This window comes from Coturnix japonica, chromosome 11 (assembly GCF_001577835.2).
Source record: "Coturnix japonica isolate 7356 chromosome 11, Coturnix japonica 2.1, whole genome shotgun sequence".
Classification (NCBI taxonomy): domain Eukaryota; kingdom Metazoa; phylum Chordata; class Aves; order Galliformes; family Phasianidae; genus Coturnix; species Coturnix japonica.
Genome location: NC_029526.1, coordinates 15,080,069 through 15,106,280, shown reverse-complemented (window position 1 = coordinate 15,106,280; position 26,212 = coordinate 15,080,069). Strand labels below are relative to the sequence as shown.

Below are 26,212 nucleotides of genomic sequence, written 5' to 3'. Positions count from 1 at the left end.
GTGTAGTAAGTTCACTTTGCTGGGGGAGATGGTGTGTAAGGCTGGATAGTTTCTGCTATTGAAATTGTAGCCAGTTGAACAAAGCTACATCTCACACAGCTGAAGGGGGGGGAAGCAGAAGTTCCACAAGAATCTTTGCATATTCAGTTGCACATCTTCAATGCTGGGAGAAACAATGTGTCTGGCTTTGTCATGAGGCTCTCAATGTGTATAATGTTTAATAAAAATACCCTGATGAAAATCAGAGAATATCTCTTCAAACGGATGAACTCTGTGACTTAGCAAGTGTGTGCGTGTGTGAAATCAGGTTTACTTGGCTTTTCAAACCCTTGTTACGTTGTAATTTTTTTAATGTCAAGAAAGAAATAAAGTAATTAATTGAAGTCTTAAAGCTGATTAACTTCTGTCCCATACATAGCACTTCTTTTCAGGGTAATGGTGCTGCATCCTTTGGTTTGTAAGCTGTGTCTATACTAAGCAGTGGCTGACGCTGCTCCAAATTAAACATGCTCCTTCCAGCAACCTGGGATTAATTTAGGGGTGGCTTTTGACATAGAGATGCCAGAAAGACTTTTGCTGTGACTCTGATCAGGCCCTAAATACAGGCCTGTCGTAAGACAACACATTATTGTTACTCTGAAGCCTTTACCAGACTAACCAGTACTGAAACCTGAATCTGTTACCTATTTGTGCCAGGTCAGCTTTATTTTCTTCTATTAATTAGTATCTTAAAGTTGCTAATTGTATTGATCTCAAGAGGATGCTGTGTTTTGCAGGCATAGATGATTCTTTTGCTTATGTTATGGGTGCATAATCCCTAAGGCATTTGCATCACAGAAATCAACAGAGAACGTTGAAGACTTGGAATTAAACTAGAAAGGCAAGATGTCATTTAAAGAACCGTGAACCACATGGAGTTTATTTCCACTAGATTTATTTTCTTACCATTAATGAGTACAAATGTATGTTTAATTTGTAGAAAAGCAATGCAGTTTACGTGATGGAGGAACTGGAAGCAATGTTACACAAGAACGGATGCAGCAGGAATGCTTGCAGTGGAATTTGTTTTCCAGCTGTAGCTGTGTCAAATCAAAGTTATCAGCATGTAATATCAGGTCAGATTCATTGTAGGCATTAGAAAAGGAAAACATCGAGGTGCTGGGTGGAATCAACCCAGTCTTCAGTGGTTTTCAGACCTCTGTTGTACTGCAGAGTGGTAGCTCTGAAATGGCTTCCCAAGCAGTGAGAAATAACCGGAGTACAAAGTAACATTCCCTTGGGGCAGGTTTGTCTGCTCTTCCTTTTTCAATGAGGTTGCATTTCTGCAGTGTACTCCATCCGAGGATCTCAGAGTGCTTCATGAGCCTCACAAAGCCTTTGCTGGGCACCGTCATCTCAGCATTGTGATGGGCAGGGGTCCGTGCTTGTGGGCTGACAGCTCAATGTGCTGTGCAAGAACAGGATTCCCCACTGCACACAGCATTTCAGTATGAGTCCCTCTTAATGCTTCGAGAGCTGGCTGATGGATGTCCTTGGGCTTTACAGAAAGGAACTCTATAGAAATCAAGGAGCCTACTTTCTAGCAATGTTCAATTTAAACAAACACACACGGTACCAGTGACTGTGCTTCAGGAACGTTTGAGGCTGTACAGTCATCTACTGGTATTGTTTTAAGTAGTGCCATGGTTAGATGTGGTTTCTTGAGCTTACTGCTCCTTGTTTTGCCAGACCAATAGTCAGATGCAGAGCTCCTCGCTGCTGTCTCTTGAGTGGTTTTAGATGGATATTCCAGTAAGGTAGAGGATGAAAATGACTTGTGGATGGACTCCATTCTTCCTAAAGCTTAATTTGCGGCAGAAGAATTAGGAGTGTAATTACATTTTTAATGGGGATAGACCTTTCCATACTGATAATTCGATGCAGGCTGTACTCATTGCCAATTAACAGGAGCTGCATCAGGTGTTTGTTTTTATGATGACAGCGACCAGAGCCTTCAGAAGAGTTGTGATCACAGGGAGCTATGTGATACCAAATGCAATCAAGGCCTGCTCTGAAGAGCTTACAGTCTTGGTCCTACCGAGACGAGCATTAACCCCAATCACGTGTGAAATGAGGGTGAGATCAGTGGGATGAGCTGTGGGATGACCCGTGCTGAGGCTCCTGCTGCAGCTTGGTGCCCTCTGCTTTACTCACTGACAGGGAAGAGCGTGACCCCCAGGTCCGGTGGCAGGCAGGGGATTGCTGTGCTTTGCCTCTGCAAAAAGAAAGGACCCGGTTCACATTCTGCATGGCTCCCACATTGCTCCCAGCTTCTCCTTCTACCTCTCCCTATAAAATCTCTTGCTTGGGTATCATTGTCTGAGGTAAGAGCTGTGCTACGGTGCTGGGCCCTGCACTAGAGCCTAGTTTATAGTCTTCGCTGCCTGTGCTTGTAGAAGGAGATGGAAGGGATGGTTCAGGAGATGCTGTGGGAGAGAAAAGAGACAGAATTAAAATGGACTTGGATGTAGTTCAGTGAAGCAGTGCCCAAATAAAATCAGCAGACCATCCTATGAACCAAAGAGCAGAAGCCTGGGGGGGGGGGGGCACGTAGTGGGGCATAGGGGAGCAATCCCAAGTTCAGGCACATCCTTTTTTCCTGGGTTGCAATGAGGCACAGAGGGACTGACAGGCACATATCACCTCTTTCCACTATTCTGCCCTTAGTAAATGCTTGCCCCTAATTGCTTTTTAATCCTTCTACTCTTAGAAGATAGCTCAACCTGCTGGCAGCTGGACTTCTTTTACAGAACATAATGTTTCTCTATCAGCATCTCTCTAATTTCCCATGTGCAAGATGACCTTAAAAAAGAAAAAAGCTAGAAAACATGGCGTATAATTATATGGCTGAGAAACAGCAAAATGTGCTATCTCCAGACTTCATAGTAAAAGAAGTTGACAAGAGGTGGTGTGGACTCAGATTCAGTGTGATGCTTAAATAGATCAATAAACCTAATTCTGCCTTCTTAATCCTTTCTCCCTCCCACTCCCTTCATTACGCTGACACTAATAGCAAACAAAAATGGGCACATACGGTCTGGGACAGCGTGAATCACAGAGCTCATGTTGCCTGGGAGGACGTGTCCTGGCAGCGGGTCCAGGTTGAGACTGGGAGGTCCTGACTGGTACTGGACATCAATGGTGTTTCCTGCGATGTAATCGGGAAAAGAAAGACATTATTCTTCACATCATTACTGAGAAGCCAGATGGTACAAGGCACAAGGCTCTTTCTTCAGGGAATATAGGAGACCTCTGTGGGTGGGAGTTAATGTCTTGGCTCCTCTTTGCTTCCTTCCTGCCCTTGCTCTCTGCTTTTAGCCCTTTTGCTCCCAAATGGTTGGGGTTTCAGCTAATAACCAACCACACTGTTCATCTGTGTGCGTATTTCACTCTCCTACCTCCCAGCAGCATCTCCTGCAGCAAGCTGTCGATCCTTGCCACACCAAAGAGCTTGATGAACTGGACCTGCTCGATCATCTGCCAGGTGATGCTCTGCAAAGGGGGCAGCAGCAGGAGGATGTCGCTGAACCTGCCCCGGGAATCATATTGACGGTCATTGATGTAGTCTTCCAAGTTGACCTGGACCTGGAAACGCATGTTCTTCACCTTCCCAGGCTCACTCAGACCTTTGCAATCTAGGGAGGAGTAGAAGAAATGAAGTTAATTGATGACCCTTGTAGCCAAGAAGTGTTACTCTGGCAACTACGCTCCAGGGAGGGAAAAGGCTGACACAGAATTTACTCTCTGACAATTATCTCTGTGTGCAGGTTTATCTGACAGTTGTTCACTGTCACTGCTTCATATATCAGATGGAAAAGGCTATTTCAGTGCAAATAGGAAGAGCTTAATTCAGATGGATGTATCTGGGTGTATAAATGAACAGGGAGGATTTAGAAACTGATTTGTATTTGTCCTGCAAACTGCTGAGACTTTCACCCATGCATTTTGAGTTTCAACTCTTGTCACTAAATCTGTGTGGGTTTAGAGCTTATCTGTTTAAATACACGAGCTCTAGCACCAGGTTCTTCTCTTGATTTCCTGTCTCTGTCCCACAGCCACTCTGTTTTCCATGGACTGCTGGTCTAGTTTTGCTTAATCAAGTAAATGTTCAAGGTATGTTGAGGTGCACAATGCACAGTTTTCCGTTCTTGATTTTCCTTGCAACCTAAAGTAGAAATTTCTGGCTACTGGACCAGTTCCTTCAGTCTACAAAGAGTGGCCAAGCACTACATCCTAGGGATCATCATGCCAAGAGATTAAATAAAGTGGTTAGCAAGTTATTGTTTGTCAATATGAAACTCCATGGATAAGCCTACTTTGAATTTTGCTTCCATAGAACTTGGCACTTTTTTCTTTCAGATGAAATCACAGTTCCTCATTATTGCAATGATCTAAAGCTCAATTGAGATACCAATCAGCTAAGGAGGTAATTTGTCTAACAACACGATAACACCGTCCCTATACATCAAGGTTTGCATCAGGCACTTTGGCAAGCCAAAGTTCATGATGTTTGTAGAACTCCTGTATCTTGATTTCAAATCAGAGACCATAGCAAGAAATGATTGATGGAAGATGGTAATCTAATTTTCCATGCTAATGGATGCCAAACACAAATGGGCGTCGCTCTCTGTTTGGAATTGTTCCTCCTCCTCTCCTCCAAGCTACAGGGCAATACACCTAAAGCTGAATGTTCTACTGAGGGGACAGTGTGCTTGCTGTAGGCATTTGTTTGGGGGGAACGTGAGTGGGATGGTTGTAGAATGATAATATAGGGATGATGCAAAGCAGGTTTTTCTTTGCTTCACGTTTCCCTGCTCTCCTCCCTGGTCTGCCCTCACTGGTGCTGGCTGCCAGCAAGATCCATTAACAGACATCCTTGATGTTTCTGAGTACTCAGTGCCCTGAACAGTCCACAGCTCTCTGTGGTTTTTAATTCTCATCTCAGAACTCTGACGGGCGCTTCAAACTGATGCTCAGCCGACTAATTCAGCTAATGCATAATTCAATATGAGCATATATGTCCTCGATAGGCATCTCTTTCATTTCAGATTAATGGGCTTTCCTGACGCCACCTACAGAAGGAGCAAAACTCCTCTGAATTCTGCTGAGACTTGCACATCTGGCTGGAGTTACCACATGCTAAATAGCAAAGTGTTCAGGAATAGGGTGAAATGCAGAGCTGTTGCCAAGGGGTTTTCAGCCTGGCTATCAGAGTTGCTCTTAGGAATGCAAAGGCAGAAGGAAGAGCTGTGTTTCCACACCCACTGCCCATTTCCCATATCCTCTTATAACACAACATCTCCTCGAGCTCTGTGCTTGCCCCTGTAAGCAGGAAAGTCACATACCTGGATCAAAGAAGATGATGGCTTTAAGGCATGCGTACTCATTGTCATCTATCTGGATGTCCCTCAAAGGCTTCACCAGCTCATCTAAGATCCTGGTGGCCACACGAGCGATTTCTAGCTCTGGACAGTGCATTGGGATGATGAAGTCATTCCCTGGGGACAAGGGAGAAATTCAACGTTGAATGCACTGCAGAAATGGTCTCACCCATCAGTTATCCAGACCTGGGCTGCCAGATAGTCCTGCTGCCATGCAGAGCAGAGTTGCAGCACAGATATTCACACCCAGATTCACAATGGAGAAGCAAGGTGTGGATCTGACTCTTTGGTCCTTAGTTTTGCACATATCAGTGCATTAATACCATACTCAGTTTCGTTCCATATTCTGCCCTGGTTTACAGTTTTCAGCACCAATGCCCAAATACCTCACTGGCAACCTGTTACAAAACCAAGACACAAGTGTTTGAGATCCCACTTAATACTGAGGTTTTCCAAACCACAGTTTCAAAGCATAAGAGCACAGGTGTAGAAGATGATCATAGTGGTCTTTTCCAACATTAATGACTCTACAAAAGGTCACAGTGTATTTGCCTCTCCCTTTCTACTCTTCTCCAGAGGCCTCCTTGAGCACTTAATCCTGAGTCAGATGTGCAGTGACCTATCCAGGTTCTGTGTGTGTAGATAATAAAAGCAGGAGTGCCTTCAGTACTTTACCTAATAATAGAAAGTCGGTGTAGGGTATGGACCGCTTGGCTACCCCAAGGAGAAGGTGTTCCCCTGCATGGGCTCTGAGCAAGGCGACCTGCAGACAGCACAGAAGAGAGAGGTCTTAATAGAACTTCAACTCAAAGAGCAAAAAACAGGGATGGTTTGAGTTCTTAGGAAATAAACGGCATTTATACTCATCTAACATGTTTCAGTAAAGGGGAAAACTGGCACCCTGTGTGATCACACCAGAGTCATCAGTTGTATTTTGGGGGCTTTTAGGCTACTGAACTTGTTGTCTTTGTCCTTTATTATTCTGTATCTCTTGCCAGTTTATTGCTCTGCATATTAATATATTGATGCCAGATTTCCCCATTGCAAAGTATGGCCGAGAATGAGCACAGAAAGCAGCAGCACTGCAGGGAAAGGTGTTTGCCCATCACCTGGTCATCCAACGGCAGCTCACAGAATGCAGGGATGTACTTGGCCCACTCCACCAGCACCAGCAGCTGCTGCTTCATGGACTCACACACATCGTTGATGGTCGCCACTTTCTTCATTGCTATATCTGCGCTGTGCACGGGGCTCAGTGGCAAATACTAGAAGAGAAGCAAGGCACACTCAGATCAGCACAATATCACTCAAAGTAGTTATCCCCACTCTCTTGCCTTTATCTTTCCCCCGTTGCAATGGCTGCACATTTGTTCCCCAGGCAAAGCACCACGAGGTGGTGCTCGGTCCCAGCACCACGTCCCATCCCTGCCTCCTTCACTGCCTGTTTTGTGTCCCCGTTCTTACAGCACTGAGGCTCACAGCAAACCAGCAAGATGCACAAAATGACCCCCCCGAGGTGGGTGTCTGGGACGAAATCCACCCAGTCTGATCTCTAAAGAGCTGCATGGTGGGGAGACAGTTAAAATGGAATGATTTTTGCAAAGGAAATGGATGCATTGTTGCATGTAATCTGCAACATCTGGACCGTATGCCTCTGTGGTGAGAGGCGATTTGCATAATAATTTAAAGGACACTCAGGGAGGAATCCATTGTGAAACCAGAAAGCAATCAGTGCCTGCTTAAGACAGCATTTTTTCCTCCCTGGTAATAAAACAAAAGGAGTAACAAATAAAAGATGTAACTGACCAAAATGGGAACATTTCATTCTGGCCAGGACGACACTTTGTGCAGCAACGAGGGCTGAACTTCTACCTGAACTTCAGGGAGCTTTTGGGGTGCAGCAATAATTGAGGTGGGGGCAGAGGGGACCTGGGGCATCCCTCAGACGTGCAGCTCTGAATCTCACATCCCAAAGGCTGTGTTTTGTAGCGGGGTTGTCCCTGAGCCTCCTACCTGCTGTGCCATTGCTTCAGCCTGGGTGAGCACACTGATGGACAGTGAGCCATTGTCCTCATAGCTGCTCCTGCGGATGCTGATCCTGTCGCGCTCATTCTGCACCGCTGCAATGAGAGCCAGAGAACAGGAGAAGTCTCCTCATTAAAGAAGCTCAGAAGATAAGCAACTTCTTCAATTCAACCCACTGCTCCCCATTAAAGCCTCCTCTCGGCCCTGCTCACCCCATTGCTTCCATCTGAGGTTCCCTTCAGGTTGGATATTAGGAAAGATTTCTTCTCTTGAAAGAGCAGTGATGGACCTGTACAGGCTGCCCAGGGAGGTTGAGGGATTTCCATCCCTGGAGATGTCCCAGAATCATGGAGATGTGACACTGAGGGACACAGTTATGGGTGTGCTGGGGTGGGTTAGGGTTGGCTGGGGGATCTTGGAGGTCTTTTCCAGCCTTAATGTGATTCTTTGTTCAGGACACATTTCTTCAGGTGAAGGAGCCGTGCGCACCATTTGCCACATAGGACGGGATGGGAAGCTGCCTGGTTTATGGGCTTCTTTTGTCAGCTCAGCTCAAACCTCTTATCTGTGTTCCTAACCGGTCCCTGATGAGAGGCCAACAAAGTGAAAGGGCAGAAAACAGGCAGCAGCAGCAGCAGAATCAATATTTCCCATGATGGGCCGAAGCCTGATGTTTGTTTTCCAGGATCTGGCACTCAGCTTTGCTGGTAGTTGAACAGGGTGGGCTGGACACGGGGCTGCCAGGGCTGAGACATCAGAGCCATTTGGGGGTTTTACACCTCAAAGCCACCTTTGGTGGAGTCCATTTGGAAGAGGTACTCTGCACACACATGTAGCAGTGGAGCCTCTTCAGTCTGAGGCAGTTAAAAGGGGATTTAAAGAAAGACGAGTGGTTACTGGAAATACATCTATAAGCCATAATTAACCTTCAGAACAGATTAACCCTTCACAGCTTTTTTTCAATACACCAGACAGCATCCAGCTTCGAACAGAAAGAAGCCAACCCAAAGACAACCCTTTCCTATCTCTCACAACTGGCTCCATAGCAGGTGCTCTCCTTGGAATGAATAGGATCTTTTTACCCACTCCCAAGACAAGACAATTCTTCCTTATTAATCGATCAACACAATGACATTGGTCCCACAAACCTCTCCTTCTCCCCTATGACAGACTCCTTTAAGAGCCTCCAGCTTGTTATTCTTCTGGTGCCTTTTATGGCACATATTTCAGTGCTTTCCTCATGCCCTGATAAGCTCAATCTCAAGTGTAAGTGGATGTTCTGGCTGAGTTTCTCAAGGTGATTTGGGCGTTGTCACTGAAAGTACCCAAGATGCTGTGGAATTAGATACAAAAGGGAGTTAATGTTTTACCTGCCACAAAAATAATTTATTGCTATGTGGTAATTATATTGCCATAATTATTGTGCTTGTAAAAGGGAAGGGGTAGGTCACGGTGGTGAGGCATCACTGTGCAGAAGGTGATCTGGCTTGAATGTGATCTTGGCTTTGCTGACAGTAAGAAAGGACTAAAACTCCACTATTTCCAGTATTTACCCAGCAAGCCTCACTCCCCATCCTTTTTCTCTCATGCTGTCCTCAATTCACTGCTCTGGTTTCCAAAGCCAATGAATGGAAAGACCTAAATCAAACTGATGGCTGAGGGACCACACATAGCTCACAGAATTATAGAATCATTCAGGTTGCAGAAGACCACCAAGATCCCCAACCCAACCCCACCATGGTTCTGGAACACCTCCAGGGATGGTGACTCTGCCACCTCCCTGGGCAGCCTGTGCCAGTGCCTAATCTCTCATCCATAGAGTACTTTTTCCTAATATCCAACCACGATGCACAAGACGTACATGGCTCCGCTCCATGACCCCAAATAGCTCAGGATCCCTACAGGCAGATGGGTGCCAGGGATGAGAAGAACCCCTGCAACCCCACACAAGGAGACGTCACTGGGAAAATGTCCCTGTGATGCTGTTGGCTGAGGATAGCGTGTCTCTGACCTCCACTTCTCCCCAGGGAACTTGGAGGGAGGGCAGAACGATGCCCGCATCTCCCTCCAAGGAATTCACCACATGTTCCAGCCTGTGGGAAGCAGAAGAGAAAACAAACATCTCCTCCATCTGACGTTTCCATACTCAGAGCAAACCCAGGCCTTTCTGCCATGAGCACACTGAGGATGCTGGCGTGCGGAGCACTCGCTGCGGCTCTTGGGCAAACAGTGGTGTGTTTGTGGGATTGCAACAATCCCACGTTTCCCAAACATTTTGTCCTTGCTGCCTTGCCACATCGGTACAGAGCACGTGACAAGGAACCTCTGGAGAATCCAATACATATGGGCACAGGCACTGATATGAAGGGAACAGCAGCAAACCAGTAACTTTCCATAGGAACTGCAGATATTAAAGCTCTCCTTTGCCACCTGCCTACATGGGAGATGCCATAACCACCCTGCTAAACTATCTCTATTTAATGCCAATTGGGTTGGCATTGTGCTAATAAATGAGCAGCATACAAGGGGACAGCAGGAGGAGGAGCTCTGAGTGCCCCATTGGAGCTCAGAGTGTGTTCATCTCTGCTGACAGATTCACTCCTTTCTGCTAGATTAATTTCTATGCACAAAACATTTATTTTCCCCATACTATCTTGGATTTTGTAGGGGTGGTATATTTTATTTGCACATAAAAGCCAATGGTACATGAACATTTAATCCTTTCACATGCTGAGGGGTGGTTTATGGCCATCACAGTGCTGGGGAGGTCCTTTACCTTTTCCATCTCCCTTTGCAATGTGCTGCAGTCCTAGAATTCTACAGGTTGGTAGAAAAGACATGCAAACACAAAAAGGTATGAAGTGCAAACAAAACCATCCTATAAACCTGTCTGATCTAACAAGAATAAATAAATAACAGCTTCAGATCCTCCCACTGCACAGGGGTAGCAATCATTCTTTTTACTTCTGCATAAAACCAGAGGAGCTCATGTACATTCATAAATTTCTTTAAAGGGGACAAGAGGTTAAATATTAACCTCTTTCTTCACCAGCAAACTGCATCCTGACAGTGCGGTGTTGGACATTTCAAAAGGCACCAAGGTTATTAGCTCAGCTCCACGTGAGCGGGGTGGCCGGGCTCATTTGAGAAATCACAGCCTACTAATTTGCTCAAGGTTGAGCATGGTGACAAATAGCTGCTAAAAATAGTTTTGGGGGGTGTTTAATATTAGGTGCACACCTTGTTCATAGATGGTTTACTGGCCAAAAACCTGTCTGGTAGTATTGTGTGAAACAATAGAGATCGAACCTTCTTCTGTGCAAAGAGAAGGAAGTAGAGAGAGCAGCCAGAAAAGACATGAAAGGGATGGAGATGTCAGAGCGCACATTGACTGCCCCACGGCACTGCCCTGACCTTCACCACACAGCAAGAGAAAGGGAGTAGATCTACAACTATCTGAGATCTGGAGAGCATTCGAGCAAGTCTTTCCCTCACAGTTTGTCCCAACTTCAATGAGTGTTTACTTTTTAAAGTGAGTTATTGATACGAAAAAAAAATGTGATAGGGGTAGGAGTGTTCCTAAGTGAGCTAATTTCTAGGAAATCTGGAGGCTATTTTCCACAAGACTCATGTGTTGGCCCTTCTTTACTCTCGCTGGTGATGGCGAAACCTGGATCCCTTCTCATGGCACAAGCAGTGGCTGGATATTTTGGGTGTTCCTTTGCCAAAATTTCTCACTAGAGGTATCAGGCTCAAGTGTGGGACATCTTTTCAAGAAGCAGATTCAAATACAGAGTGCTCAGACAGCCATGCACCTGCCCCTATAGAGAGGTCAAGCTTTAGCGTCATACAGCTTCTCCTTTGGGCAGAAATTGCCATTCCACCACTAATATCCAATCTCATATCCAATAGAGTTGTTCCAACATGGAAACAAGGAGAAAAAGATTCAAAAGTGTCACATCATGTCTTACAGCACAAAAAGATTAGAAAAGAAGAAAAAATCACACTGGATCCAAAGTTCCAGCTTATCCATTAGTTCTGCCAGGCTGAGGACATGTAGAGAACAGCAAGTTTTCCAGTGCTACACACCACGCCATGGAGCAGCAGGTCAGCATAGAACCAGCCATAGGAGCAGGCAAAGTGACATAACCCCACTGCCACACCCCAGGTGTATTGTCACACCCAGGCTGGGAAAAGGATCGTTTCCATCTTTTTTCCCCCTCTATGGTGAATAAATAGTGCTGTTACCACACCCTGGAAAGTCTGATTGCTGTTACGTGAGCTGGTTGAAAAATGATGTGCCAGAGAACAAGTGTCAAAGTGCTGCGAGCCAGAGCTGGGACAACTTGACACACTGAGTGTGAGTGTCGTGGATCTGGCACAAATTGGTGCATACCACTGGAACAATTCTATAAACACTTTTATCATCCCGATGCTGCTCTATCCCAAGACACGGCTTCTCTTCTTCCCTTATGCTTCACGGTACTGTTTAATATTAATCCAGAACCAACCTAAAGCAAACAACAGCGTTCTTTTTGTACACATAATTGTGCAAGAAAACTTCTTTCTGAGTTCTGCACACGTGTTTTGGATACAGCTCTGGTCAGCTCGGCTAATTCCTACTAAGCAGTTGCTCAAGGTGCTTTAAAACCTTTTGTACCAAACACACGAGCAGTTTGTAAGCACGCACTGACCATGCACTCATAAAATAAGTTTCAAGGAATGTGGCGATGTGGAACTTAGAATGAGTCATCGCGCATCGAGCTGCAATCAATAACGAAGGAATGAGCCAAGGTTTTATAACTTTTACCATAAAACCAATAAAAATCAAGCTTCAAATGAAAGAGCTGATAACCAGATTTCAGCCTTCCCAAACTATGGAGTTTGCTGCACTGGTGATTGGCTCAGTCCTCATCTAGAACTGAGATCAGCTTTGGTTAGTTAATATTACTTTGAGGACTCCATTTTTTTCCCAGCTGTGTATTCACTCCATTTCTCCTAAACTAAACCAGCAGGCATTTTAGCTACATCCATGACCTATCCCAAATTGCAAGACACCCCGTTCTCCAGGAAAACAGATGGTCAGGGATTTAGAAAGAGGTTCTTGTCATCACTGGTGAAACCTTATGAATTACCAGAAACGAGTGAAACATTTCCCATTGGTTTCTGTGGAATTGTGATTTCACCCTTTAGGTAAGGGGCAAATTTGGTGGCAATCCCTTTCCCAGTATTGAATCACCTAAAGAGAGAAGCCTCCCGGGATGTGTGGATATTGGCACAAGACTATAGCTGAAATTCCCATCTGAAGAGATGGAAAATGAGGTTTTCAGATGCAACAAGAACCCTCTCACTGAGGAACACAGCATCAGCTCAGATGAGAGCTGCTGCTTCCTTCCTCCACCTCCCACAGATGGAGCAGCCTCCTCACACCTACCTTCCTTCTTCATGCCGGCTCTGAAGCATTTCTTCAGCCTGCAGTACCTGCACTGGTTCCTCTTGTCTTTGTCTATCACACACTGTCGGCTGAACCTGGAAGGAGATGGGAAAGATGGAACAACGTGGCTTGTGCCCTGCTCACCCTGAGCAGCCCCAATCCCAGGACTCACTGAGGAGTCAAAGGCCTTGCAGGGAATGGCTGGAACCAGCGCTGGCTTGGTCCCACTCCCCATCTTCCCACTGCCAGCTTGGAAAGCAGCAATTTCAGACTGCCTATCCCATAAGGACTGTGATAGTTTTGGCTGTTGAAGTATGATGGTGACACAAGTTGGGCTGGTGGTTGGCTGAGTGTGGGTCTCCATCTCCCATTTTCAGATGGTTATCAGGTGTCCAGCTTGGACCAGCTCGTTAACGTTGTTTTACTTTGCAGAGAATAAATACACCATGGCCCACAAACCCTTTTGTGTCTATAGTCTGCTTTTGAGGTAAGTGGCCTCCATGTTCCTCTTTACCTCAACAGGAGATGATAGAGAAACATCCCAGCGATGGCCAGGCCACTATGGGTGAAGGGATGGAAGAGGAATCTGTTGCACAGGGAGGAGGCACTGTGGGTTGTTCCGGGGCCATCATTAGGTTGTAAAAGCTGAGGCACATTCCCAGGCTGGTAAAAAGCCAAAGGTACAAAAGCCCGAAGACTTTCCAAGGAATTCAAGTTTGTGATAAACAACAGAGCTTTGAGCTGGGCTAAATACAGCACGGCTCACCAAATAAGGATTCACAGACAGGCGAGCATTTACCATTTGCTTGGCTTACACACTGCAACTCCCCAGGCTGCCAAATGTCACAGTGATTCATCGATTCCTGGGGAGGGACAACAATTATACTCCCAGGAGAGAAAGAGCCAAATTTCAAAGAAATCAGTAGTAGCTATTCAGTCCTCCTGACAGGATCCCACAGTGCATGGGATGGGCAGGTGGAGGCTGATATCAGATTGAGTGTCTTTTGTGGCTGCTGTGACCTGGACTGATAAGTATCCCAAAAGCATTCTGACAACAAGAGCAACTTGCATTACAAAAAATACGGAACTCCTTTAAAGGAGAAAGAACTCTGGAACAGAAAGAAAACTTCCAGGTTTTAATTACAGATTAAAAGGTTGAGGGTGGGTTCGAATTATTTTCTCTTCCTCCTGTGCTAAAATAAACATCATTTTTTTCCAAGGCCAACCTAGATAGCTGCTTTATAATTTATAGCATCCTCCTGGAAAAAAAATCTCTCCAATATATACCTATGTGCCAAAGTGGTGGTGAATCATCACTGGTCCATGCTACATTCTCAGAATAATTGTAAAATTATCAGAGATATGTCAGCATACAGAGTTTAGCGGGTCTGAAAACAAAGATGGAGAAGCTGTGGTGAGTCTGAAAGTGACAGGTTCTTGGATGCTTGTTGCTTTTCTATTGTTACCAGGAAAAACAAGACTTTGAAAAGAAATCTCTGAAGCTTTGGTGCTTTTTACCCCTTGACTTTACCTTGCTGCTTTGTGGTGAGGTTGTGGTGTCACCCCACATCCAGAGGCCATACGCTTACACAAGCCTCACGACTCTAAGTCTCCCCTGATTCACACCATGATGGCATGAACTCAGAAAACAGACTGCACAGTGTCATAAAAGGTGCCAGCATCCAAGATAAGATAGGACATCATAGCTTACTCCTTAGCTCCATATCTTCTGACCACAAGCTAAACTGCAACATTATTGTCAGCATTCACATCACAGTAATTCAACACAGGGCATGGGGGGGTGGGGGGAGCTCAATGTACAACTTGATCACCACCCCACTTACTTACAGTATCAATAAATTGCATTTAAATCTCATAGAGTGGGCAGGTACCTGCAGGAATACACGTGGTTCTTGCGGACGCTCCTCCTGAAGAAACCTTTGCATCCATCACAGCTGGAAGCTCCATAATGTTTTCCAGTTGCTCGGTCTCCACAGATGGAGCAAAGGGAGCCAATGCCGTTGTTGAGCAGGTTGGTGTTGGCTGATTCAGCTGTGATAGTCTCTGCGGGCATTGAACAGCGCCCATTAGCCTCCTCTGTGATGGAAACCAGAATCAACAGACAGCAGGTTGGTTTTTGACAGATGAATCATGCACTGAGCCTGCCCCATACCTGCAAGTGCACACACTGTACGTGTTGATGATGAAACCTCCAGACGGAAGCCATGCTGTTCTCAGCCCCATCTGGCATTAGCTCAGTTGGCTTTGTGTCTGGATACCGGTATTTCTCTTAGCCTCAGTGAGCAGAGAGACTTTAAAGCTTATAACACATTGTGCTCATGAGAACTGAACAATTACTGCTACTTTTCTTGGGAAATCATAGAATCATTTGAGTTGGAAGAGATCTTTAAAGGCCATCTGGTCCAACTCCCTTGCAATGAACAGGGACACCTACAGCTCCATCAGGTGCCCAGAGCTCCATTCAACCTGACCTTGGGTGTCCTCAGGGATGGGGCACCCACCACATCTTTGGGCAAATTCCTCTAGTGCTTCACCACTTGTACTGTAGAAAACTTTTTCCCTGTATCCTATCTAAAACTCCCCTCTTTTAGTCTGAAACATTTCCCCTCGTCCGATCACAACAGACCCTGCTAAAGAGTTTGTCTCCTCCTTTCTTACAGCTCCTTAAGATACTGAAAAGCCACCCTCAGGTCTTCCTGAAGCCTTCTTTCTCCAGGTTGAAGAGAAGGCTCTGGGGAGACCAGATGCAGAGAAACCTTATCTGGATTTGAGATATATCCTAACATATATATGATAATTGGAGAGCCATCTCCCCAATTAGACACCTGAAGAACATGGTCAAAAGCCTGCGCCACAAAAAGCAATGGAAGAAAAACATTGTTAGCTTGAATAAATAGAAAGCAGAGAAGAGACAGAAGAAACAGGAAAGCTGAACTACTTCATGCACACAATAGAGGTGAAAGAAAGACACTTTGGGGTCACCTCTGCAACTGGGAGAGAGAAACAGAAGCTCAGACAAGAGTCACTTTGGTTACCCTAAATGTGGTTCTTCCTCTGCTTTGCCCACTGAAGGGGAACATTACATTCCACTGGTTACAGAGGAGCGCAGGAGGATTGACCTTCTAAATCTGGCACCTAAAATTATGTCATATGAATGCCCACTGTTTGCACCCACTCATTTGGGGCAGGAATAGCTCTGCCGGTGCTGTGTGTATACACTGCTGAAAGTTCCCCTTTAAACTTCTCCCTTGGCCTTAACCACCAGACTCACTGCCCTCTGAATCCTCCTAATTCAAGGCAGAGCTTGGGTGAAAAAGAGACCTGAGAAGATGCAGATGACAGTGTTTACATCTCGCTGAGAGAAGGAATGTTTATGGAGTCTGTCCTGACCTAAGCACTCACTGCAGGAGGGTTCTGTGAATTTATCACTCCTCTGGGAGTGCATTCTTTGCTCCAGAGGAGCCAATCTTGTGCTACAGTGACCTAAGGAAGGCTCTGGGACAAGAGAGCTGGGCAAAAAGGAGAACAGCTCAGCTGATGTTGTAATGAACAATGAGAAAAATGAGAAAATTACTTGAAGGGCAGGAATTGGTACTTGATGTGGGCAGTCTAGAGAATGTTTTCTAATGCAAAATGCATAAAAACATCTTTGGGTTATCCTCGTGCAACTTATATATAAATACACAGCAAGAGAATGCTATTTTTGTATGTAAATACACATCAAAAATTTATAGCAAAAATATTTACTATGCAATGAGGATTGTAATAAAAAGCCCCTTCGAAAAGCCAATAAGGCTTGATTATTATTATTATTATTACTATTAATGGGAGTTTTGTTAGCTAAGGCTGAAATGGAGACATTTTTAGCCAAGACTTCACAAATGCAAAAGTCATATTTCTTTTTGCATCCTGAGAAAGACCTTTTCATCTCTATTTCACCTTCTAACACACAGGTGAGCAAGCGAGTAGGTTGGAGTGAGATGGGAGCAGCACAAGACTTTAAAATGACAACACCAATTACAACACCAATTACAAATGGTAATTCAAATCAATGTTTCTGACTTTTTAAAATTGATTCTATATTTAACATTGATTTGATAACTTGGTCTTAAGTAAGCTGTACTGGAATACTTCAAAGGTAGCTGTACTGCTAAACATTTGTGCATCTGTTGCTTCATCTGTTATTGTTTTGAAGGAATATATGACCAAAAACAAAGACACCGAATGTGCTGGATTCCAATAACAAAAAATTGCATAACAGGAATAAAGATAAGAAAGCCAATTTTCTCCTCGCTCCACCCATGCTTTCTCTACTGGCTTCAGAGGAATCGAGCCAATGTCATACAATTTGGTTCTCAAATAGACTATTCTTCAGTTAGATCCAGATTGCAAAATGATGCTGGAAAAGCATTTGCTCACGAGAAAAGGGTGTTGTTTTGTACCCTGTATGGGAGTAAGACATATGAGGAACTGTGTTAAGTAAGAAAATCATATTCTGGCCTTAAACTGGGTACTACTGGGGGCATAGCCAGCAGCTCTGAATAGGTGAGGGCCTATGGAGCCAAATTTTGTCCTCCTTTATACCTATGAAACCACAAACAAGGCCATAGGCTACAATTCTGTTGGGTGTCTGTATGTTCAGGCAGATGCATAGCTAATAGTTCATTCCCTATTAGGTGTCCACATGTCCTGTCCAGCTGAGTTGGATGAGAATAGAAATTTTAAAAGATAAAAGAAAGCCACAAGTTGGCATGCACATGTTATTTATAATGACTAATTTTAATTACAAAATCCAGTTAATCATCAGTTCCTAACAAGAAGTAGCTCAGAAAACCAGAAAGGACACAAACAATATTGCTTGCATCCGGTAACTTTTGTTGGGGTTTTCAAACCTACTCAGTATTTGGGGAATGTCTGGCTTTTTCCATAACTAATCACTACTAAGAAAGGTTGAGGAAAGCCAGGAGCCATGCTATCACTGCTGCTTTCCTGTGAAATCAGCTGAAAACTGTAGGTTGTATCCTTAAGCTCTAATTGACACAAGCCAAGGAGCTGCTCAACACACCATGGAATATATTGTACCTCTCCAGAGGTGTTGCTGCCTGGCATTCAGCACTGAGATGAACAAATGTAGCTGGTCATCTGAACCAAGCTCGTGATTATCCTCACCACCCAGAGGAGAGATGCTCTGACATGAATCATATATAGATTTTAATTGCTGTGATACAACAGAACGACTCCTAGCCCATGCTAACACAGTACCTCTGAAATTTCTACTGGCAAGGTGTGGATGAGGATGTTCTCCAAGCAAAGGCCATAACTCATCTTGCCACTGGTTGTGTCCTGAGCTGAGCTGAAGAACTGTGGTTGTGGCCAGACTCCTCATTAAGATTGTCTCTGAAGTTTCAGCTGCATGTCTTTTGTGAGCTATGGGTTGTGGGAAGCTGTGCTTCCCTTCTATGCACCCAGAAATCCAAGCCAGTCTTGGTTCGTGGTTCTGATACACATCATTTGCATTTCCTAATGGGCAAATGTTCTTAGTTGGTTTTTTTATGCTTTGAGCTGGGTCAGGGAGAAGTGGGGTCCAGAACAGGGTTTTACCAACAAGGTTCAGAGTGGTGTTTGAGTGCTGAGAAAGGAAAATGAGCACTGCAGTGGGAGAAAATGTTCACCAACATTTGACTAAAGAATTAGTGCAATATTTTAATATTGCTTCACGTTTTATGCAAGATGACAACTCTGACAAGAGCATAAGGAAATGGGTATTAGCAGCACATAAAAAAAAAGTGATAATATGGCTTGCAGTAACAGCCAAGGTAAAGGAAACAAGTTTGTACCAAATGGGAAAATTTCTGCAGTTACAACACCTATTTTATATTTATTGACTTCCTTTTGCTTTTCTTTCTATTTAAAACAGATAGTTTTTTAAACTTCCCCTCTATTCCCATCATGGATTCTACACTTCATTTTGAACTACTGTTCGGCAAATTATGACATGCCTAGGGCTGGAAAAACCAAACTGTATCTAGGCACATCTCAGAACTGTAACTTCCTGAATCAGAAAGCTTAGCCGACAAATCACTCCACATCATCAATCAACACCAATTTTTGATGAAATAACATTCCAAAGAAGAAAAGAGTTGTTTTTAAGAACAAATTGCCTTATTTGAAAACAATCTATTTTTCACTTTCACATCACTCAGAATGTAAGCAGTGGTTCTGATACCATTAAGGTTCGTGTGGCACCCTATCCTGTTCAAGTTTATATGCACAATAAAATTGCAGTTCAGTTTAGTAAATGAAATACAGAATAATTTCACTCAGTGAGGTAGATTTGGTTTAAAACAAACCCATTACATTTTTTAAACTATACAAAAGGAGATTATTTCTTGATTCTAACAATTCTAAAATGTTTCTGAATCTCTACGAACTTTAGTTTTGAGTTATCTACTGGAGATGACTTGGTTGGTTAGCAGTATATTTCCAAGCATGGACTTTTTTCAAGTTATTTTCACAAACTGTAGAAGAGGACACTTACCCAAGACAAACAAGCTAATTTCAAAACAGCTAGTTCCTGAGAGAACCAGTTACTCATTAACAGCTAAACAAATAACCCAACACTGATCTAGATAAACTTCAGAAAGACTCAGCCTGTCAGTTCTACTGAATGAAAAAACATAAAGATCCCCTAGCAGGTTTTGGTAGTTAACTTGCAAAAATATATTAAATTTTGAGGAAATTTATACCACTCATAAAAGTAAAAAGTATCTTGCTGTTCAGATAAAGTGAAATATCTGCGTTAAATGTCATTTTTGAAGTAGGGCAGTGTCTCAAAACCTTTCCACAAAAGAAAGAAATAAGATCTCTATCTGGCAAAAAATAAAGGGGAGAGAGAAAAAATGCTAAGAAGAATGATCCTATTTGGGGACAGAAATAACTCTTCCTGATGTTAATTGTCAATTCAAAATTCTTCAGGCCTTTTAACTTCATTTTTCTCCTGTCATATTCCATGTCTCACTATAATAATTCCAAACATTTAATGTTGTAGATGATAGCCCTTTAGAAATGTTAATTATTTTTTTATGAGGAGTCAACTAATAAGAAAATGTGAGACCATAAAAATCCCATCTCCATTTCACTAAGCTTCTTAACAAGTTAAATGAAATATGGCCAAAAATCTCCAAAGGCATCGCTAACATTAGAATCTCAGTTACATGTTTGATTTTATGCTGCATGACTTAAATGTCCTCTGCTTTTCAGGCAGTGAAGAATTAATGTCATAGAATAGTGTTTTCTTTAATTTAGACTGCCTTTGACTGTTCAAATCCCAAATATCACACAATATGCTCTAATTCTGTGAACAAAGTGAAAGTTCTTCTATATAAAACTTCATGAATCCCAATCATATTCTTCATGTGCCCTAAAAGCTTTTAGCCAATCTTGATACCAAGCTAAAAAACAAGTCAAGTGATCCTTTGAATACTGCTTTTACATCTATGTACCTATGAACGAGTTATATCAGACACACAGTGTATTGTGTGAATAGCCATGCAGATGGTATCTTTTTTTCCCAATAGTTAAATATGAACCCAAGCCATATATGAGTGAAACATAAATTTTAAGGAAGAAATATTTATAATAACTTTTTGTATTAGTCACCTAGGGAGACAAATGCACGGTATGCCATCAAGAGCTCCACTGGCATTTGCAATATCTTGTGGGCTCTTCAGGACATGATGCTTCACACACCAAGGACAGGAGTAACCCCAAAAGGACTAGAAAGTGAAGCCGTCCCATTTCAGACCAAATATAAATGCCGATGCAACCGAAGTTGGAAGGTCAGCTGCTTAAATATTGCCTCTTCACCCTTTGCCCCACACCTCCTACCTGCCTGCCCTAGGCTTTCAGCTTTTTAACAAAGGCGGTAGCGGTTATTACAGAGGAAGCGAACAGAAATCTCACCCGTGTTGTTTGGAAGAACCCGAAGGTTTTCAAATTCTAGCATGGTATATGAGGAGTCCAAGGAGTCGACGTAATCTGGCATATCCATGTCCATGATGGACTGACACAGCTTCATTATTACTTGTCAACTGCAAGGGAAGCGGCAAAAACAGCCCCACTGTCAATCACGGCCAAGTTTTCTCTCTGCAAAAGAGAGACACCCCAGCCCTTGCCGTGACAAATCATTACCCAGCTCTGCCCACAGTCCCCTCCCCATGCCAGCAGAGAAGGGACGAAACCTTTCCTTCTTGCTCACAGTCCCCTCCCTTCCCGGGGTGCATCTGCGCTCTCAGTCCTGATAATATGACATAGATAAGGCCTAGACTCAAACGACTTGGATTGCATCTTTGGGTCAATACAGCCCAGTTTATGGCTGTTCCTGAGCAAACATTTTGAAAAGGGCTGCAGAGAGGCGTTCACATATGCACTGCTTTTCCTGTGCCACTGCAATGTCACCTTGCTTGGCTACCGGCCCTTGGGAAAAGATGAAGTGATGTCACTTGAAGCTGCTGAATCCATGAGTCAGTGCCACCACTGGCTGATGACCATTAAAATAGATCGGTGTTCAGAGCTTGAGGCATTGCCAAGAGAACATGGACCACATCCCAAGGTACGACTGGAAGGGGAAAATGAGGGATCATTACAGCCAGATGAATGCTTTCACCCTGCCCCACAGAGGAGAGGTAATTTCTCCCACCAGTCCTGTTTCTCCATCCTCCTGGCTCCGGGCAGCCCAATTTCTCAGAACTCCCACTGAGCTGCAGTTGCAAGTTGCTGGGGCAGAAGATTTCATGTGATGGCAAATGATGGAAATGGAAAAGGATGGAAAGAACCAGGCAGACTCCCTCACAGATGTGTGGTGCTTCATTTCACGTTGACTTATGTTTTCCTATCCTTGGGAAAGGCCCGCGTTATGGAAGTACAAGTCCAGCTTTTCCCCAGGGATTGTGCTGTTGGGTTTTTAACTTAACAAATCATGCATAAAAGTTTATTTCACTGTGAGATGTAGCACAAAGGACTGAAAATAAAACATGGCCATGAATTTCCCCCAGAACTGTACCTTGAAGTGGTTGGTTTACTTCTGGTTTCATCCTCCAGATGCCTTCCTGGACCTTACAGTTCCCTCTCTGGTGACGTTGTTGTGTGTCAGAGAGCCCTTCCCTTCCATGAGCTGTTCTGTGAGATACAGTTCAACATCCTGTTGAATTTAGAGAAAAGAAGTCTTGAGAAACAGGGAAGTGCGTTGCCAGAAAACGAGGTTGCCAGACGGCCTGAACTCTCACTGAACCACAGCTCAGGGCGGCCCCGTGTATCCTAGCAAACTCCAAATAGCAAGAAATATGCCAAAACTGAGTTTTAAAATGTATTAGATACACACAATTTGATTTTATCTACACAGTCTTCATTTTACATGTGGGCAGTCAAGGTTTGTCCACATCCTGGGGACCTACAGTAGACTTTGCAATGGGTTAACTCTAGATGGGCTTTTCCCCTATAAAGATTGGGTGCAGGAACACTTACCTTTCCTTTCTTATCATTTCTGGGGCATAAAATAATTTCATGTGCCATAGATATATTTTTTTTCCTTCTTTCCTTTTTTAAGTACATGTTGTAACCAGTGGTGCACAAATGACTCCTTGGTTAGATAAGACGTTATGTTTTTATCCTTGGACTATGTCCCCAGGCTTTCAGTAATGCCAGCATCAGCTAAGTTAGCATCTGATTAGTCGTTCTTGCCTCTTATTCAATCACAGAATCATAGAATCACAGAATGACCCGGGTTGGAAGGGACCTCAAGGATCATGCAGCTCCAACCCCCCTGCCAAGCAGGGCCACCAAACATACACATGTCATTCTTGATTATGCCTACTAATTTGGCACATCTTTTCGAACTGAGCTATGGGCACAGTCCTGCCTGATTCTCAGCACTCTGCTACTGTTACAGCCAAGAAAGGAGACTCAGATTCCTGCAGGTCTGGTGGGCTTTGAATGGGTTACTCACCACTGAAATAGTTGTATATGCATTCACCACGCTTTCGGGCATCCAAGACGCAGAGAGATGATGTTGGGGTTCCTACCTTGATATCAACAGTTGGTAGGATTAGAAATGCCTCAATGTTCTCAGTTTCTTAGTACGAAGATACAGAGTTACGGCTCTTTTCCAAAGAAAGCTTGGCAGTTGAGGATGTGTTTAAGCACTTTCTGTTCTGGGAGCAAGAAAAGGGCACTGGGAAAGAGAAAAGGTTATAGATCAAAATTCACAGTTTGGAACCAGACTCTCAATGTCACAGCCATGCTGGTAATCAGGACTGACTTTGTTATGGAGGGTGGTGTTGGAGTGATTCAATGCCACTTTTCTATCCACTATGAACAGATGTCAGCACCCTGTTCCAAACCACACCACCAGCCCTGAAGAATACTGAAAGTTTGCTGAGGGGTGAGCAGTTTCTTCTTTTTTCCTCTCCTCATTTTCTTGCTTCACTTTCTGAGGTACAGCTGCTATCAATACAAGGCCAGGACTGAGTTTAATTGTATGATATGCACGGCAGCAAGGACAGAGGGCAAGCTCTAGCAAACACATGGTCGCCACGAGACAACACACTTATTCCTAGGCATAAAATCAGATGCTTTTGGGAGAGCTTACAAGATGAAGTACAGAAAATAATAATAAGAAATCCTTGGCTAATGAGGTAAGAATACAAACTAACAAGAACACTCTGTCAGAAGCAGCATTTCTTTGGCAATGTAAGCATTGGGAGATGTGTGTAGGCTTTTGGCTTAAAAGTTTGAGAGTTTTCTGCCTTTGTTCTTAGAAACACGTTGAAAACCCCTATCACCAATTTCTCCACTTGAAAAGTGTCAATAATTATATTCTCTCCTTCCCTTTCAAGGGTTTGTGAGTATGAATTCACCAACACTTGGGTGGTTCTTCAGTACCAGAAGTGATGGTAGGTGTAATGTTACATATCTGGAGACAGGGTGGCTGGGCACAAACAACAACTGAAAGACTGAAGCCAGTAAGGCCTTTTCTCTGACTAAAGTATAATTAGAAACAGCATGCTGCTGGGATTGTAAACAGTGTGAAATCATATCATTAGCATATGATTACAAGTTCACACATGACAAATTCATCCAGACCAGATGTCTGCTAGATCAGTTCCCTCCTTTCTTATGGTATATGACAGCACATCTTACTTGTGGTAGAGTTAACACAAGATATAGTAGAATTTCTCTTGACTTGTATCCTTGCACTTATATAATAAGTATTTCTTATTATGATGAACAGTTTCATGGCACTGAGTTTTTGACTGTATAGTGAGGGGCTGCTTTTCCAAAAATCATCAAGGTAACTTAATCACTGTGTGTTTAAAAATCTGGACAGCAGAAACCCTGGGACTGTCAGTGTCACCACAGCCTAAACTGAAGGTTGCAGGGATGAACAGACCATAGAGGATGCTCACGAGGTTTAAAGTTGACAGTTATTGGGATGAAGTTGCTGTTTTCTTATTCTTTCAACACATTTGGAGGAGGATGTGCAGAGGAGTCTCCCCAAGGTTTCCCTCCTTCACAGTGCAAATTTTCAATCCTCATTTGGGGATGATGGGCTCCACACAGCCCAATGGGCAGGTCACTCAGTTCTTAAGACAATCTCTGAATGCTGTAGCCCCCAGTTAATACCGTTTGCTTTGAAGTTAATGGTAATCAGCCAAGAAACCTACACATTCACCCAGAAAAAGTTTGCCAGAACCCTCAATAAATTTTGGGCTTGGCTTGGTGGCCATTTTGTATTAACATTCATTTCATCCCCTGCCAGAAACCCATGGACATGACAGAGATCCTTTGATGTTCAAACCCAATAAATTTGGGGTTGTTTAGAGACAGACCACATTTCTAGTGTAGGGCCAATGGTCAGCCAATGAGTCACATCCTGTGGTAGTGAACAAAGCCTGAGTTAGGGCATATACTTTTCTTCAAAACTACTTGATAGCATCTACAGGAAGGATGGCATTCACCAACCAGCCCTATTAAAGTCCCCATGATGGACCTAGATGTGATGAACAATGCTGTGATGGACATAGGATAATATCACACATCGTGTAGGAGGATGCCTTCTGCGAAGAAGGAACAGTGACATGGAAGGCATCAATTGTGGGGTAAAACTGAAAGGTAAGCAAACTTTGATCACTACGCTAAAACAATTCCTTTAGGATCTTTTTTTTGACAGCATACATCACAAACACTCCGCTGCCAGACAAGTCAGTGGATTCATGGAATTCCCAGTTACTTCTATGACGTACTAACTGTCCAACACAGATGAAACCTGAGCTGGATTTGGGAAATAAATCTGAGATGTTTCATATTCTTTCAGCAAACAAAGGTTAACTTGGTAGTTTTTTCTTTCCAAGTTCATATCACTTTCATTCTTGGCTATGGTTCTTTTGGCCAACTCCAGAACTTCAGAAGTGCTAAGTACTCATTTAGATATCTAAATGAAACAATCTGACCTTCAGATCTGTTGAGAAACTCCCACTGGGAATAAAGTCTGGATTTGCAGATGTCTTCACGTAGCCACAGGCCATTCGTATCTTGGAAATATATCTCCTGTTATGGACACTTGAGTAAAATCAGATTTCACAGTCTACACAGAGTATCTTGGACTGTACCTACCTTTGCAAACCTGTCTCTTTCTGGCGAACACATCACAGAAAACATTTGATACCTCCATGCAGCAGATTGAATTTCTGTTCTTCCGCTATTTCTTTCAGAAGATAAAGTCACAAAAGATGAATTCGCTCCTGACAATAGAGAACACAGAATCATTAAGGCTGGAAAAGGTCACAAAGACCATCTAGTCCGACCATCAAACCATTGTCACCCTGCTCACTATCCATGTCATTCAGTGCTATGTCTGTCTTTTCCTTAAAGACCTGCAGGGATGGTGATCCCACCACCTCCCTGGGCAGCCTGTTCCAATACCTCACCACAGCCATACAGTGCATATAGCCATCATGAACTAGGCTAGATTTCTTGGCCGTGGGTGATGTTGGCCTCTACCTAAAGCAAATACACAAGCCTGAATCAGGGTTGACGGCAGGAGAGAGGAGCCAGCCATAGGGAAGCAACATTACCTAATCTGCTGCTGCTCAGAGTAGGCATGGGACTCATCTGGAGCGTGCTGCTGCCTGTGGACAAGGTTTTGGCTTTACTTGCTGAAAACGGCATGCCATTAGTCAGGAGTAACCAGCCCTGAAAAGTGTATTTGCTATGACTCCCATCTCCCCTGCGAACGACATTCCTGCTGCTTCGAGCT

General features: G+C 43.7%; 1 protein-coding gene across 6 annotated transcripts; it reads right to left on the bottom strand.

Moving 5' to 3' along the window:
* Positions 1-894: 894 nt before the first annotated feature.
* LOC107319395 (hepatocyte nuclear factor 4-beta-like) lies at positions 895-25,697 on the bottom strand. 6 transcript variants are annotated; one of them, XM_032447041.1, is made up of 14 exons: positions 25,570-25,697; positions 22,904-23,128; positions 21,962-22,099; positions 21,358-21,517; positions 20,863-20,990; positions 14,772-14,976; positions 12,880-12,974; positions 7,434-7,540; positions 6,530-6,685; positions 6,096-6,183; positions 5,385-5,537; positions 3,438-3,674; positions 3,074-3,187; positions 895-2,465 (listed from the first exon to the last, which is right to left on the bottom strand). In XM_032447041.1, the coding sequence occupies exons 5-14, from the start codon at positions 20,975-20,977 to the stop codon at positions 2,329-2,331; spliced, it is 1,407 nt and encodes a 468-aa protein (XP_032302932.1). In that variant the 5' UTR covers positions 20,978-20,990; positions 21,358-21,517; positions 21,962-22,099; positions 22,904-23,128; positions 25,570-25,697; the 3' UTR covers positions 895-2,328. The 6 variants fall into 6 exon arrangements, with proteins under 6 accessions (XP_032302932.1, XP_032302934.1, XP_032302933.1 ...); XM_032447043.1 differs by having other exon boundaries at positions 22,980-23,128; XM_032447042.1 differs by lacking the exon at positions 21,358-21,517.
* Between the last annotated feature and the right edge of the window lie 515 nt (positions 25,698-26,212).

Excerpts from the sequence above, each read along its gene's own strand:
- LOC107319395 (XM_032447041.1), bottom strand. The coding sequence starts at position 20,977 with ATGAAGCTGTGTCAGTCCATCATGGACATGGATATGCCAGATTACGTC. Across the intron at positions 12,975-14,771 it reads AACCACGTGTATTCCTGCAG|GTTCAGCCGACAGTGTGTGA; the intron begins GTACCTGCCCAC and ends ATCTCCTTCCAG. Across the intron at positions 3,675-5,384 it reads CATCATCTTCTTTGATCCAG|ATTGCAAAGGTCTGAGTGAG; the intron begins GTATGTGACTTT and ends ACTCCTCCCTAG.